Source organism: Branchiostoma lanceolatum, chromosome 1 (genome assembly GCF_035083965.1).
Source record: "Branchiostoma lanceolatum isolate klBraLanc5 chromosome 1, klBraLanc5.hap2, whole genome shotgun sequence".
In the NCBI taxonomy this organism is placed as follows: Eukaryota; Metazoa; Chordata; class Leptocardii; order Amphioxiformes; family Branchiostomatidae; genus Branchiostoma; species Branchiostoma lanceolatum.
The window spans coordinates 28,524,493-28,539,110 of record NC_089722.1 but is presented as its reverse complement, the minus strand read 5'-3'; the positions used below and the strand labels follow the sequence as shown (position 1 = coordinate 28,539,110).

The window sequence follows — 14,618 nt, the reverse complement described above, 5'->3', positions numbered from 1 at the left end:
TGAAAATATTTCATTGTATTTCTTTCGGAGATGTTTGTAAATGACACTGTGCGTTTTGGTGCTATCGCGCAACCGGCGACCTGTCGTGACGCCTATTTTAAAGTTAACACACCTGTCCTGTGTTCTTACAGTAATTGCCCTACCTGTAATACTATTGTCGTGGTTAAACTGACACACAGCTGATGTGTTCTGTACCACACCCTGGTAAAAACACTTGTCCTTCGATTCCTGAACACAGACAGAGCAGAAAAGCGTAGTCGCTGGCAAAGGCTTCGGGAGGCACCTGTTTTCACTTCCTGAAGGTAGGACATGTCTTCGCCCATACTGACCTACCGTTATGATATTCATTGTTATAATTAATATCGAAGAATATTTTTCTGTTAGAAGCAACAGTGTATAAGTCTGCTTAGAAAATTGTTGGACTTTTTTGTCTGCTTTAACTGTCAATTTTGAATGTCTCTTTGGTGCCATCAGAGAAAAAAATTACTGTGCTGTTTACCCTGTGTCAAAGTCCACCCAATGTTTAAGTTGTATTAAAGACTGAACCGGGTCAAAGCAGCTACTGTCCCGCTTTTCTACGTGCTTAATCATCTACATCAGCGACACGACTGTTTACTCAAACAGCGTAATCTAAATAACCGTCGACAAGGTTACAAACCAGATTATGCACGAATTCAACAGGTTCATTAGACATTAACCTACATAATATCATTCAATGATAGGAAAGGGGTGGCTATTGTATTCGTGCTTTTCGTGACGTGACATTTTGTTCACATGTGAATTAAATCATGACTCAGGGCCTAAAATACTAGATTGCTTTCTCTCTTATATCCGTGCCAGCCGGTACTGACTGGTGTGTTACGCGGAAGGGCGGTTATACCGACCACACAGATTAAAGGTTGTTTTTGCCTAAAGTCAGCGGACTAAGTTGAAATTTAACGGGAGACTGCAGTGCGATTGAAAGAACAGGTGAGTGGTGGTCAAAGATCGTACAATATACCCACTAAAACTGTCAGGCACAGAAACGTTATCAAAAGGGCTTAGACGGAAAAAAATATGGTCCCGCCATTCAAGTGGTTGTTTTTGTCTAGGATCCCAGACGTATATATGCCGCATGAGAACAATGAGACTGTAACGTTATAGAACGGTTGAATTGCAACCACGCACAAATACTCTGGACCTACATTTGTACCTATTGAACATTGCTGTGCCACGCGCGGTTTTGTGACGCAAATTGGCAACCATACATTGATGCAGGGCACATTGAAAAAAACGCCCTTGTGGCGATATGTTGACCATGGGTAAATAGAATTAAATGAAAGGAAAGGAAATAAAGGACATTTGGTCTTTCGGACTAGTGCTCTTTTCCCGTATCTAAAGTAATGTTTCCCTTGCTTTTGCCTTGCCAACAAAGTGTTAGGATTCATAAGTAAAGTAAAAAGGAAAAAAGGAAAAAGACAAAAGTAAAAGAAACGTTACTTATAAACTTATATGTAATCACCCTATGATCGTTAGTCTTTGACTCCTACGTCCTTAATTTTAAAGGCTCCTTCCACGGGCGTCGAGTCACGGGCAGAGGGCGCAAACACTTCAGTTAAGGGTCGAAACGTGAGATACGTCAACACTAGAATTATTAGCACCATGTGGTAGCAATGTTGAGCGATGTTGTACCAACATTTGCCAGACAACCCTTGCCCGTCCGTATCCCCGTGTGTCGAGATGATACGATAAGGTCTTACGATAAGGGAGCTGACAACGACCTACACGACAGAGTTTGATTAACACAACAGGTTGAAGACATTCCTTGGCAGTCGTGCATACGTCGCGAAAATTCAACTTTGACGGGAAAAGATTGTTGTGAATCTATTGACGGTCGGTTCTATAATCATCACCATCATCAGCATCATCATCAGTCGACGTGCTTTCGCTACGACAGGGTTATACCGCCCCTTACGGGATGACATACCCATTCGTTGGCTGTCATACAAGACGGGGATGCGCCAGGTCTCCCGTCCGGGTGAATGATGTATATCACCGTATGGCTGAATCGTACGGCGTGTAAAAAAAAACTATATTAGCAACAACTTGCAGTAGTCCCGTTTTCATGATACATTTTGATTTGATTATTAGATAAGGTGTTTCTTACTTGTTTTAACGGTGAACCGTAAAGGGAAGTATAGTGTTATTTTGGCCCATGTCCGTTCTACTTCTATCGTGTATAACGACTGGATAATCAATTCTCTTGACCTACGAATATCCGTCAGGACAACGTGACCCAAAAAAGACAAATTGCAAGCAGTTTGTGATAATGGAAATTTGATAGGACGGAGTTGTAATGGAATGAGGACAAAACACAGCTCAAAGCTACAGAGTGCTGTGCAGTTAACCTACTTCAGAGGACGGACAAGATTGATGCTGAAATGTAGGAAACGTGTACAAAAGGAGTGACAAAAAGCTGGAACAAAATATGGAAGGCGACAAAGGCAGGAAGATGATATGTACAGAATATAGCTTGAGGTGAATCCTCAGATTCTATAACAAGGACGACCTGTATTTATAAAGTATATACAATGTCTGGTTTGCGTTTACTTTAGACTATAGATAAGAAATAACGTGCGATTATATATAAATATATATTGCTGCCCTACATGCCGGGAGGCATAAAGGGCAGTAAGCATATATAAATATAAGTGAATGATTCAACTATTGGCATTGCATGTGCTGGGTAGCATGTTAATACATTAAACAGTTAAATGCGCATCAATTGATAAGATCAATTAAAAAACGACGAACAATACAATACATGCACATGTATCTGCAAACAAAATACATAGCTTAGTGTATTTCTTAGGTTATCAACCTAAGAAATACACTGAGCTTGACCAAAGAAATACAATGAGATATAAACTTCTCGTTGAAAAAGGGCAGTCGGATGGACGCCCGAAACGTCCGATTTTTATCGAAATTTATCCAGATGTAAAGTTTAAATTGTACTACTCTAGATATATATTTCGTTTACAGATACATGTACATCAGAAACGATAAGTTTCCAATCTATATTGCTCGTCGTTTTTTAATTGATCATATCACTTAGTGCGCATTTAACTGTTCGATGTATAACCATCGTGTGCGTGTGAGGCCTTCGGCTTACCTGTTCTGTCTGACAGTTATTTACCGTCACAGCTAGTCGGTTTCCTCGACTTACATGTAGTGTAGGTAATTACATCTACTACCTCTTCACTCGATCATGTCAACGTAAATTAGACACTGTGATGACAGGTTTACACCGACGGTAATCAGCTGGGTCATTAACTTATCGATTGACCTGTTTTTTGGTCTGACAGAAGTGGTTGTCAGTTCCTTACCTAAAGAAACCAGCGCAACTATATGTGGCTCTTTACAAAGATATGGAATGCGGCTACACATCATGGAAAATTAGCGCATAGAATGTCTTTATATATGAACTTTCGTACAAAGGAAAAACCTCTTTTTGCCTATTTGTTTGACGCACAAATCCTAAAGGGCCAATTCCGTATGCGTTGCGTATTAGCACGTTTTGGTTTAGGTAAATTTTTCCGGGGAAGACGTTGTTGTTCTTCTTTTACCCGCCGTTGTACAGCCTGGTTATCGAAACAAAATAACTTTCTCGGTCGCAAACTTTACCCAAACCAAGCAAAGAAATATCTATTAGCTAGCAATACGGAACTCATACGGACTTGAATGTGCGCACACGTGTAAACGGGCCCTAAGATAGGTTTGTGATCAAACATGACCAGGCCATGCATATGTGTAAACAATGACGGCTTGAAAATGGACAAACGAAACTAACTGTACATGTACTCACCAACCACTATTACACCATTTCCCACCCTAGACATGCATTTCTTACGTGTCATTATTGCAATGGTGGGGCCCGCCGAAGCCTGAACATACCTTTGCAACTTCACATGTCTTGTATCAAACCTTAAGGTCGTGCATATCTTCTTCAGTGGTTCATTTCCTTGCACATCTCCTTGTTGTTACCTGTCCTTACATCATCATTTTTCACTCGATCGACCACTGACACGGAAAACTGAAAACAAAATCGCCCATTTGTATGGAATCGATAACAATCGTTTCCTTCTATTGCACTCGTCTATTGCAATATGTATGACGTGTACGCGACATTGAATACACGGTAGAAGGAACAAAAGTATGCCTAACGTCCCGGTACTTCCCCGTACAATCTTCAGTCCCCAGTTCATCATCACGTTTTGGCACAAACCACCAACACTAAGCCTCTAAGAACTCTCACAAGGCGAGATACATCAAAAGAAATTACCTCTGAGTGTCGGCGTAATCCACGGCAATGCTAATGGCCATTGATTTTGTGTATCGCCCGGGACTGTGGACGCCAACAATATTCGAGGCGACAGCGGTGTCAGGACCTCTGGGATGACCAATGTTCCCTGGGAAACCTCCCAAGGCCACTGTGCTGACCACGGTGAATACAATATAAAAGACAGAATCGGTTTATCGAATTGAGTGCCATGTGGGACCAACGCGGACGGGAAAAGTCATTTTCTTCTGCTTTCTTCCTATGAGTCAGGTTGCAAATTTTGATTTCTTTCGGAAAAAACAACATACACTTTGCAATATTTATTTTAAACTTAGTGCGAGATAGGTCTGTGCTCTTGTTGCATGTCAGTAACTTTGCTGTCTATAGAATTATTCCAGCAGTTGTGATACAGCTGGATAGCGGATGGTTCCTATTGTTCACCTTGTTGCATTATTACAGCCAAAGGTACCCATCTGAGTAATGAGGCTCAGTTGTAACGTGCTTGAAGCACCTCCTCAAGCACTGCACCCCCATGTTACGCCCCTTCCGAAAGACGATGCAGCTCCATCTAGGATACCCTTTCCCGGATTTGCCAGCATTCATTATTAGATTCAATGTCTATCTACTCCATATGCCATGGTCTGCAAATCTTCTAGCATTATTTTCGTTCCCCGACCCGATTTCCTGACATCCTCACATCTGCACATCTGCTTGGAGATGAAGAGTCTACTCAACGCACTTGTCCTTATTGCGATTCAAGAACCGTTTGCTGAACTGAATAATTCAAACGATCGGGACTGCTGATCGGTTCGGAAGTCATTTCGGGGTTTTCGAGCCGAAATATTTATTAATCCTAGTTGCTGATTGGTCTAATTGTGATTAGCTCAAGTGATGAGCTACATTCGTTTTTACTGAAACACGTGACGTGATTGCGTTCAAATTAGGCCCTATGGGTGATGAGAGAATTAGAAAAATGACATGTAAACGGCTTTACGACGTCGACCCGGAATTCCCAACCCAATTGCGCACATTTATCACAACGCTAATGTTTAATGCTTCAAACTCTATTATGTTATCATAATCGCGAGGTAAAATTGGGAAAATTGTTGATTAGATTCTTATTGATTGACATAGTGTAAAAGTAGAAGACAAGACCTGTTCCAACAAATAAGATTTTATACGCTTGTGGAGGAAGGAAGTACTTATACAATTTATCTTTCAGAATATCAAGATAAAGTTCGAATTCCGTCGCAGTATCTAAGTACAAGTATGGAAGTCTGCCATAAGATCTACATGATAGAGATGGTGACTTAAAGGCAAGGGTGGCCTAATCGTTTCATGCATACCCACCACCACTATTCACCTAAGATACATGTTATGATTATTTCCAACAATACACATACTTTAGCGGCGGTTAGTTTGACAAATGATTCTGTTAACGACATCATATGCTCGAATTAACATGTAAATTTGTCGGCCTACTCCTTTGTTGGAGAGAAGTCTGGCGGCAGGCGGATTGATCCGGAGGTTCTGCCCCCGGCATGCATATCTGGCATCTGCTTTTGCTCGACGTAACGCAAAATGCATAAGATGGTATGGATGACCCAAAATCTGCAGCAATAATGCGTTCTTTCTCCCTTCTTTCCATAATTCCATAATTCCATCTTTCCGTCCTTCCTCCTTCCTTCCTTCCTTCCTTCCTTCCTTCCTTCCTTCCTTCCTTCCTTCCTTCCTTCCTTCCTTCCTTCCTTCCTTCCTTCCTTCCTTCCTTCCTTCCTTCCTTCCTTCCTTCCTTCCTTCCTTCCTTCCTTCCTTCCTTCCTTCCTTCCTTCCTTCCTTCCTTCCTTCCTTCCTTCCTTCCTTCCTTCCTACCCTACATTCCACTTTCTTCCTTCCTTCTCTCTCGAAATGTAATGCTTTTTAAACAAATGGCCAGATACCCTACTAAAGACAGCCGTATGATAAAGGTCATTATTGCATTGTACTAGTCGTTGATCTGCTTGGGTGGGTTTTCCTCAATAATGTTTTATCTTGTACACTGTCTCTTGCAATGATAATATCCACCAAAATGAGTTCATCTCTCAGCGGAAGATCTAACACCTGACACGGAGCGGTGATAGGTGGATGGGAATGGTCTATCTATCACCATTGAGTTTCCATCTCAGGTGCTTTCGACAGGTGGAATGTACATAGAGGGGCATCGGGAGTACTTAGCATAATGTGTAGCTACAGTCAATTAGTGTTATCTGTTGCAGTAGTTTACGTTAAATTGGTCTTATCATTCATCTACGTTTTATGTGAGCTTTTCAAGTTTGTAGGATAAGACATACCTTCCACAGAAAGAAAACTTCTTCAAATCTTCTCTGTTAATAGTCGTTTACGTTAAATTGGTCTTATCATTCATCTACGTTGTTTTTTGTGAGCTTTTCAAGTTTGTACAATAGGACATAACTACCACAGGAAGAAACTTCTCCATATCTTCTCTGTTAATAGTCGTTTACGTTAGATTGGTCTTATCATTCATCTACGTTGTTTTTTGTGAGCTTTTCAAGTTTGTAGGATAAGACATAACTTCCACAGAAAGAAAACTTCTCCAAATCTTCTCTGTTGATATGGTTTACGTTAAATTGCTCCTATCATCCATCTACGATGCTTTTTTAGAATATCAAGTTTGTACAATAAGACATAACTTCCACAGAAAGTAAACTTCTACAAATCTTCTCTGTTAATAGTCGTTTACGTTAAACTGGTCTTATCGCTCATCTATGTTGTTTTTTGTAAGCTTTTCAAGTTTGTAGGATAAGGCATAACTGCCAAGAAAGTTAACTTCTCCAAATCTTCTCTGTTAATAGTCGTTTACGTTAAATTGGTCTTATCATTCATCTGCGTTGTTTTTTGTGAGCTTTTCAAGTTTGCAGGATAAGACAACTTCCACAGAAAGAAAAGTTCTCACAATCTTCTCTGTTAATAGTCGTTTACGTTAAATTGGTCTTATCATTCATCTAGGTTGTTTTTTGTGAGCTTTTGAAGTTTGTAGGATAAGGCATAACTGCCACAGAAAGTAAATTTCTCCAACTTTCTGTATGTCGTGTAAGTTTATCATTCGAGCAGATAAAGCCCCCCCCCCAACGCTTTAATGTATTCAAGCGAATCAGGATGTCCAAGCATAAAGGTTATAGAAGTGGTCAATTTAACAGCGATTTCAAAAATGGGGAACATATTGGAGATGCAGAAAACGGAACGCTTCACAATTTCCCGCACAGCACAGCACAGCACAGCACAGCACAGCACAGAGTGTTGCAGTGTCCTTTCAAATATATTAAAAACCATAATATTACCTATAACGTATTGAAAAATCCCACTCAAACTTTATATTGTAGGTAATGATGAAGGATTTTACAACAAATATGTACAACCGTCTCAGAATATAAACGTTCTCGTTTACTACATTGGAACGCTTACGTTTTCCAAAATGATGATGTCTGCATGTGCATGTATACTGTGCGGTCCTGATGATATGCCTCATTATCTACCCCGATCTCTTCTGTTCATAATAGGTGCCGTTATATTAGGCAGGGCTTTCGGCTTATCTCTACTTTTGTATCTTCCCTGGATAAGGATGCCAATCGGTTCGCCCATTGTGGAGGCTTGGTGGATGAGGAAGAAAATTGCAACGTGATCAACTGGTATCGGTAAAGACGCGAAACTTGGGTTAAGATTAAGAAGGGCTCGAGGGTCGATGGTGGTGTACGGGGGAAGAATCTCGAACTCTCTGGATTTTTGTCTTCTGGTCTGTTTTAGAACGAAAAACCATGAAGTCCGTTTGGTATGAATGTTAACTCCTGCATGTTACCACCTACTTTATTCCAGTTTAATCCAGTCCATTGCAGCCCAGACCAATCACTACAAACCTAGCCTTTCGTACTGACAAGAATCATGACATTTTATTACGTATTTTATCATTAAAATGTGTATTCAAAGCAGCAATATGTTTTTTTTTCATCCAAGGCAATGAACCACATTTAAGCATTACTAACTGAAAATTCAATCGTATGCTATCGGGCTCGTCTAATATGGCTTTTTGTAAAGTCATCAACACTGATTGTACAAGACACTTTTTCTCTATTCAACCTCTTATCCTCAACTGCGTAAGTCCTGAGAGGTTGAAGAAATTCAAGGGTCACGCGATGAAAAATTGGTCATGGATAATTCACGGAAATCCCCACATCATTGCTATCTTCTTCTTTTTAACGACCATTCCGTCTGTCATTATTCAAAACCGCGGGAGAGTGGGGCCTTCCATCGATTCCCGTTACCGGGCCCAGACGAAATAAAAGGTGAGGAGAGGTTCCTCTGCAGTTCACTCACGTCTTTACCCAGAACTTCAGGAACGCGTGAACCCTGCGTAGCCCGGTCACGAATTACGGCAGTCTTGACTGTATCGATCCAGTGATTTCCTAGGCGGAAAGACAAAATAAGCCAGTCCGTCTGGACCCTCTCTTCTCCTTACTGCCTGGTTAACAAGCAGAGAGGGCTGAAATCCCGCAAGGCGTTGTGTTATTTAGGTGCAAAAAGTACAGGCCAAAAATAGACTGCTGGCGGCATAGCTCGTGTGATGCAATATACGTACCTGAACATGGTTGGAACGGGCTGTAAGAACTGCGGCAACGTTTGGAGGGAGATGTAGACAGACTATTTGTTACCGGGTCCCGGGATAATCTTAACTTCGTCTTAAAAATTCATATTATCAAATGATTAAAGGAGTGGTACATGCGCTACATGTGGCAAACTCTGCAAGAGTAGAGCTGGCATAGCCGCCAACGGTCGAGTCCATCGACATGGAACAGATCGTCCGACAGGATGAAAAGAAGAATATGAAAGGATTAACCACCATTGTCAAGAGATTTATGTTTTCAGTGCGTTAGAATATGAAGCTGGTGATATGTTACGTACGCCAAGGAAATTATGTTTCATTTATCTGTTTGTAGGAATAAGACAATGAATATTTGTGACATATATGATTAATATAATGTAGGGATGTACGCCAAATGACATGTAGTTACTCAAGCAGCTAAATAAGACTTTGAAAATTCCATTCAGATTCTGGAGTAGCTGTCATTTGGCGAATCCTATTACCTGGATTTCTAACCTCCATCAACGTATGCAGGGATGTACAGTATAAGACATAGGTTATCAAACTATGCAATCATATGGGGTCATTGAACTTTTGATTTATTTACGTCGACAGGGGGTGGAAATTCAATAAGCCCTGGTCGTCCAATTGGGGCTCATTTACTCTGCAACAATCATGTGACAACTTCTGTTCTATAGATAATGTTAAACCGCCGAAAATATTCTGTGCAGATTTTTAAACATACATGTTGACAGATTGGTGTCATCTGACACCGGAAAGTACATCATAACCAGAAAATTGCGTGGGCATTTCTGTTCACATGCACACCATCGCTGCAAATGGACAGATGTGTTATAATGGTTCATAAACAGTCATTGGTACTCACAGAATAGCCCATAAAATAACCCATTAAGTCTTATGACAGCGTGTGCATTAGATATCATGGCGTCCTTGGTGCTGAACAGCCATCCGTTATGCTAAGGTCACAATTGGAAAAGGGGCCCTGCCGGGCAGTTAACGGGCTTTTTTTTCACTTTCATGTGTTAACCCGCGGGGCACCCTGTGGCTAACGGACTATCTTTGGGCACGGCCGGGCCCCTGGAAGTTTTTAAGACGGAGTTAAAATCAACCCGGGACCCGGTAACAAAAAGGCGCCGTGAACTAATCGTGACAACATCAAGAGGTACCCTTCCGGTGTCCGACAGTCCATCGGGACAAATTTGTTTCTTCTACATACCCTACGGGCACCGGCACAAATGTGACAGGTGACGTCACTTCTGAGGGTTGTTTAGGGGAGGGGTTGGACGGAGTTCTCTAGTCCCCCTGTAACAAGACTTTTCTTTGGAAACGCTCTGCTTGCCGGGTTTTTTTCTACAGATGTCGATATTACTCCCAAGAGGAACATGTTGTTTTTGCTATTTCTTTTAAAATACTAAGAATTTTCGTAGATTCTGAAGTTATCGGATAATATTATTTCGCAAACCAAGATGTTTTGTCAATACATTCTGCTCATAAAAGCATGACATCACCAAGGTGTCCTATGATCCCTATACGACGTGATTGCCCTGGTGCCATCTAAAGGAAAACACAATTTCCGAAACGGTAATTTGATTAACGATGATACAAAAGTCGGCACCAATCGGCGTTATTGTTTTGTCATTGTACGCATGAAAGAAGCAGTTTTCCAACTAATTCAATCAGCTGTCACAATTGTCTAATCAAATGTGTTTATCATGGGACAAGAGGCCCCAGTGTCTTTCACTAACTGTATAAGCATATTATAAGCTATGTACCAATTCGAAATATTCGCAAGTTGGTATTGAGTTATCCCTTGTTGGTAATTACTACGAAACGTTTAAGAGACAAAACTTGGTATCTTTATTACCTTCCAGTCTGCTATAAATATTCGTCTGCGTTATTGTATGGCTTAGGATTCTTAGGAAACAATCTTAAAGGAAATGAGCATGTAAGCAGCTTTTCTTAAGTGTTGGCTTTCTTAGATACATGATAAGATTCTGCCGTAGGCCGTCTTTACATTTGATGTACTTCTCCACCGATAGGCGAACGTGTGGCGTCATTAACGGGAATATGCCATTGACTTAATGGCCCAGACCCTCGGCCGATAAACACATCCGAAAACTATTACAGACTTGAGCAACTTGTCCTCGAGCAGAGACTGATCAAGCTCGGCGTATCGGAAAACCGAAAAGAAAACAAATTACTGGCTTTTAACGCTGGAAAAGAGTTCGAGGATAAAATCTGTAGTCGTGAAAATGTGATGAAGAGTAGTAATTACTAGGCGGAAATCCTTCTACACGCCGAACGTGAAACTGCAATTATAACTTTGAACACAGGGCTAACTAGGTTTAAAGCTTCAATTAAGGAAACTCGACTTTTGGGCGACTGATAATCCTCTGTGTCTCACTTTATTTGCAATGCAGAACAAAAAAAGTTGTTAACCTTCCGTGAATAGTTTCATCAGGTTGGTAAGTCACTGAATAAAAAAAGTATAAGTGGCAACACCTGTGCTGCATTGCTATGTGAACCAGTCAGAATTGCCTTGAAGAAGGTGACAGATGGTCACCGAAACGTCGGTGGAATAAATATCTTGGTTGTGTAAAAAGAGTAGTTTTTATTCAGTCGTTAACCTTATATTTAACAATGTTTAAGAGAATGCAACAAACAGGTATAAAAAATCAAGGATTGAGCGATCCATGGACCACAAAATAAACATTTAGGCGCGACTACTTCTTTCTTGCAGTCCACATAATCTACTTGTGAAACATTACGGCCTGTTATCAACAGTATCGGAATGTCGCTGAACATTTCCCACTAGAGATCCCAGCCCCCAAGCCGTTTGTAAAATCGTAATGCCACCCGGTCTGGTGGCCTTGCGATAGTGTTTTAATGGACTAGAATGGGACGCCAGAGAGACCGCTCCATGGCCATGGATGTAAAAAGTCTGTTACGCTCCACGGCGTCTGGTATTCCCAAACTGTATAAGTTCCTACCAGGAAAGTGCTATGATTGCGCTATTTGTGAGTTGGCTCTCTGATGTACGATTCGCGGATACTGCAATCTGCGAATAAGCCAATATTTTGTCATCAAAGGGCCGCTAAAGAGGCCGTGGGTAGGGTTGGAATTTCCGATACGGCAATATCATGTCAGCACGTGCGGATGGGCGACTGATTTAGTGTTCACCTCGATACATGGCGGCCATTATTGCCGTGACCCCAGATTACCTCCAACAAATGGAGCAGCCACATGACATGAAGCGGTGGCTACAGACGACATGCACTGGTGATGACTCTGGGAACGATAAAGAACCTGCAGACGACATGCACTGGTGAGGACTCTGGGAACGATAAAGAACCTGCAGACGACATGCACTGGTGAGGACTCTGGGAACGATAAAGAAGCTGCAGACGACATGCAGGGGTGAAGACACTGGGAACGATGACGAAGCTGCAGACGACATGCAGACAAAGACACTGGGAACGATAGAGGACATAGACGACATGCTCCAGTAGTGATACTGGGAACGACATGTACAATTCCGTACAGAATTGGAAATGTGTAGAATTAAAACGACACGCATCAAATATGCAGTATACGTGCAAGAAAAAGAATTAGTACGAGTTTGCCACACACAGGCTTTCTTTCGATGAAATATTGTATTTTCAAAATGTCGAATGTTAACAGGTGGTATTTTTGAAACCATTTCAGTGCAATTTTCCCCACGGGTGCCCACCACTGTTCTTCCCAGTCAATATCTTATTAGCTTATGTACGAAACATATGGATTTGGCTACACCACAAATAACACATCTAGAGCGACATATTGCCCAAATTCTAATTAGCTTCAATAAGTTGTGAATATGACTTTTTTTCTGTTCCCATTATGCAAATAACACGAACAAGCCAGGTAAAATAGATGTTTGTGTGAATAAAATGCATCTTCCATATGCCGCTTTGAGCCACTTTTGATTTTAATGGAAACCATTGACTGAAACAATCGAGGGCCACTGTTACGAGGGCCATAATCTCACCATTTTTCTCATCCCACAATCTTCCAATCGTTACTTGATAGATAGAACCATAAACCAGTAAGAGTCACCATATCCGCTCGGCTGTAATTATAACTCAATCAGACTCCAGTTCCGTCATTATAAATGTATGCGTGACATGAAGTTTCCCTTAAGGGTTTTATCGAACATTAAACATCATCACCTTAACTTAACCGCCATTTAGTGATGATTTACGGAGAACGAATTAAGCCTCCAACTGTTTTTGGGATCGTCACTTGTCACTTTGTACGTCATTCGATCATGCAGCGGCATTTCCGCAGTGTTGGGTTTCACACGAGACCAGTCCGACGCGACCACGCCCACCCAAGGGGGCCTCTGCAGTAAATGGCACCTGTCACTGGGGTGATATCGATTCTTGTCACCATGACAACATGCCTGACAGACGTGCCTGTCGCCAGACTTTCCCATGTTGTTGGCTCCATGTTGTGCGAGTATTTCTAACTATATAGAGACGCAGTATATCATATTTCACGACCTGACAAGAATGCTGTGCTACTCTGGTATTCAACCCCTCGTTCATGCCAGCTGTCAATCATCTGAAATTGGACACTCCCACCAACTTTGAGGAGATCACGTGACCCATATTTTGCTGGGAGGCTGAGAGTCTGCCTGATATTGAAGGTAACAAAGCGTTCGCCACACAGTCGGCATTGGCTGCACGCTGTACGTGTTGCAGCTAGGCTCGATTTGCCTGAGAGCATCCTGAACCGTCTTCTCTTCCCTCTGTTCAGGATCTGACAGTCACCACTGGGTCTTACTAAAACCGGACGGACTGAGGCTGAGACGGACTGACGAGGGAGATTTACCGTGAGGAGTAAGGAGGAAGTAAAGGCGGACTAGGACGGGCAGAAACTCTGGGACGACATGCTTCCACTGCAGCAGCTTTCTGCGGGGATGTTGGCGGGGGTGATGGCGCTGGTCCTCTTCTCGACCGGTAAGTACTGTAGTCTCCACAGATATAACCTACCCTGGGGGTTCATAGGTTCACACGGGTACAATCGCGGGCCAGAGACAAAGCTGGGAATTTTTTCATCATATATAGATGAAATTTAAGGGTCCGTCCAATTGACACTGGCAAAGCATTATTTTGACATTATAGACTAGTTGACATGACGATGAGCCTTTAGGATCACGGTGAGTACGGCTTAGAAGTCACTGCAAGATAGCTCATAGATTCTGTGTTTTGGCCAGGTCTTGCCAGGTTATACAGGTTCTTCTAGGGGGCGTGCCGAGATGCACAATGGATATGTTGTAGAGTAAAAGAAAAAACAAAAAGTAGAGAAAGAGAAAAGGAAAAAAAATCAAAGAAAAATAGAACAAGAATCTACTTTCGTTCTTAAGGATTATTGTCGCGCAACCCTCCGCACAAAAAAAGATCAAAGAACATTTCCCCCCGTTTTTTTTCTTTGCTGCAGATTTTGTGTTCTTAAAGGTTATAAAATCCCGCTTGCATGTATGCGCGTATGATTTGAGCTGTATGATATACGCGGATCAGAGAGAAGGATGGCTGAGGACAGTTGTGTCAAACAGCCTGACCGCATGTTTCACATTTGCCCCGGCCATTCGTTTTCCTGTCAAGA

The 14,618-nt window shown here is 41.8% G+C and overlaps 1 protein-coding gene across 4 annotated transcripts in view; it reads left to right on the top strand.

The window, feature by feature from the left end:
• Positions 1-80: 80 nt before the first annotated feature.
• The window catches only part of LOC136446814 (carbonic anhydrase 2-like), a 36,425-nt gene continuing 21,887 nt past the window's right edge, over positions 81-14,618 (top strand). The window contains exons 1-2 of one of the 4 annotated variants that reach the window (XM_066445414.1): positions 81-302; positions 13,770-13,972. In XM_066445414.1, the coding sequence (XP_066301511.1) occupies positions 13,903-13,972 (70 nt within the window). In that variant the 5' untranslated portion in view covers positions 81-302; positions 13,770-13,902. The other 3 variants (XM_066445421.1, XM_066445431.1, XM_066445439.1) reach the window with 3 other exon arrangements.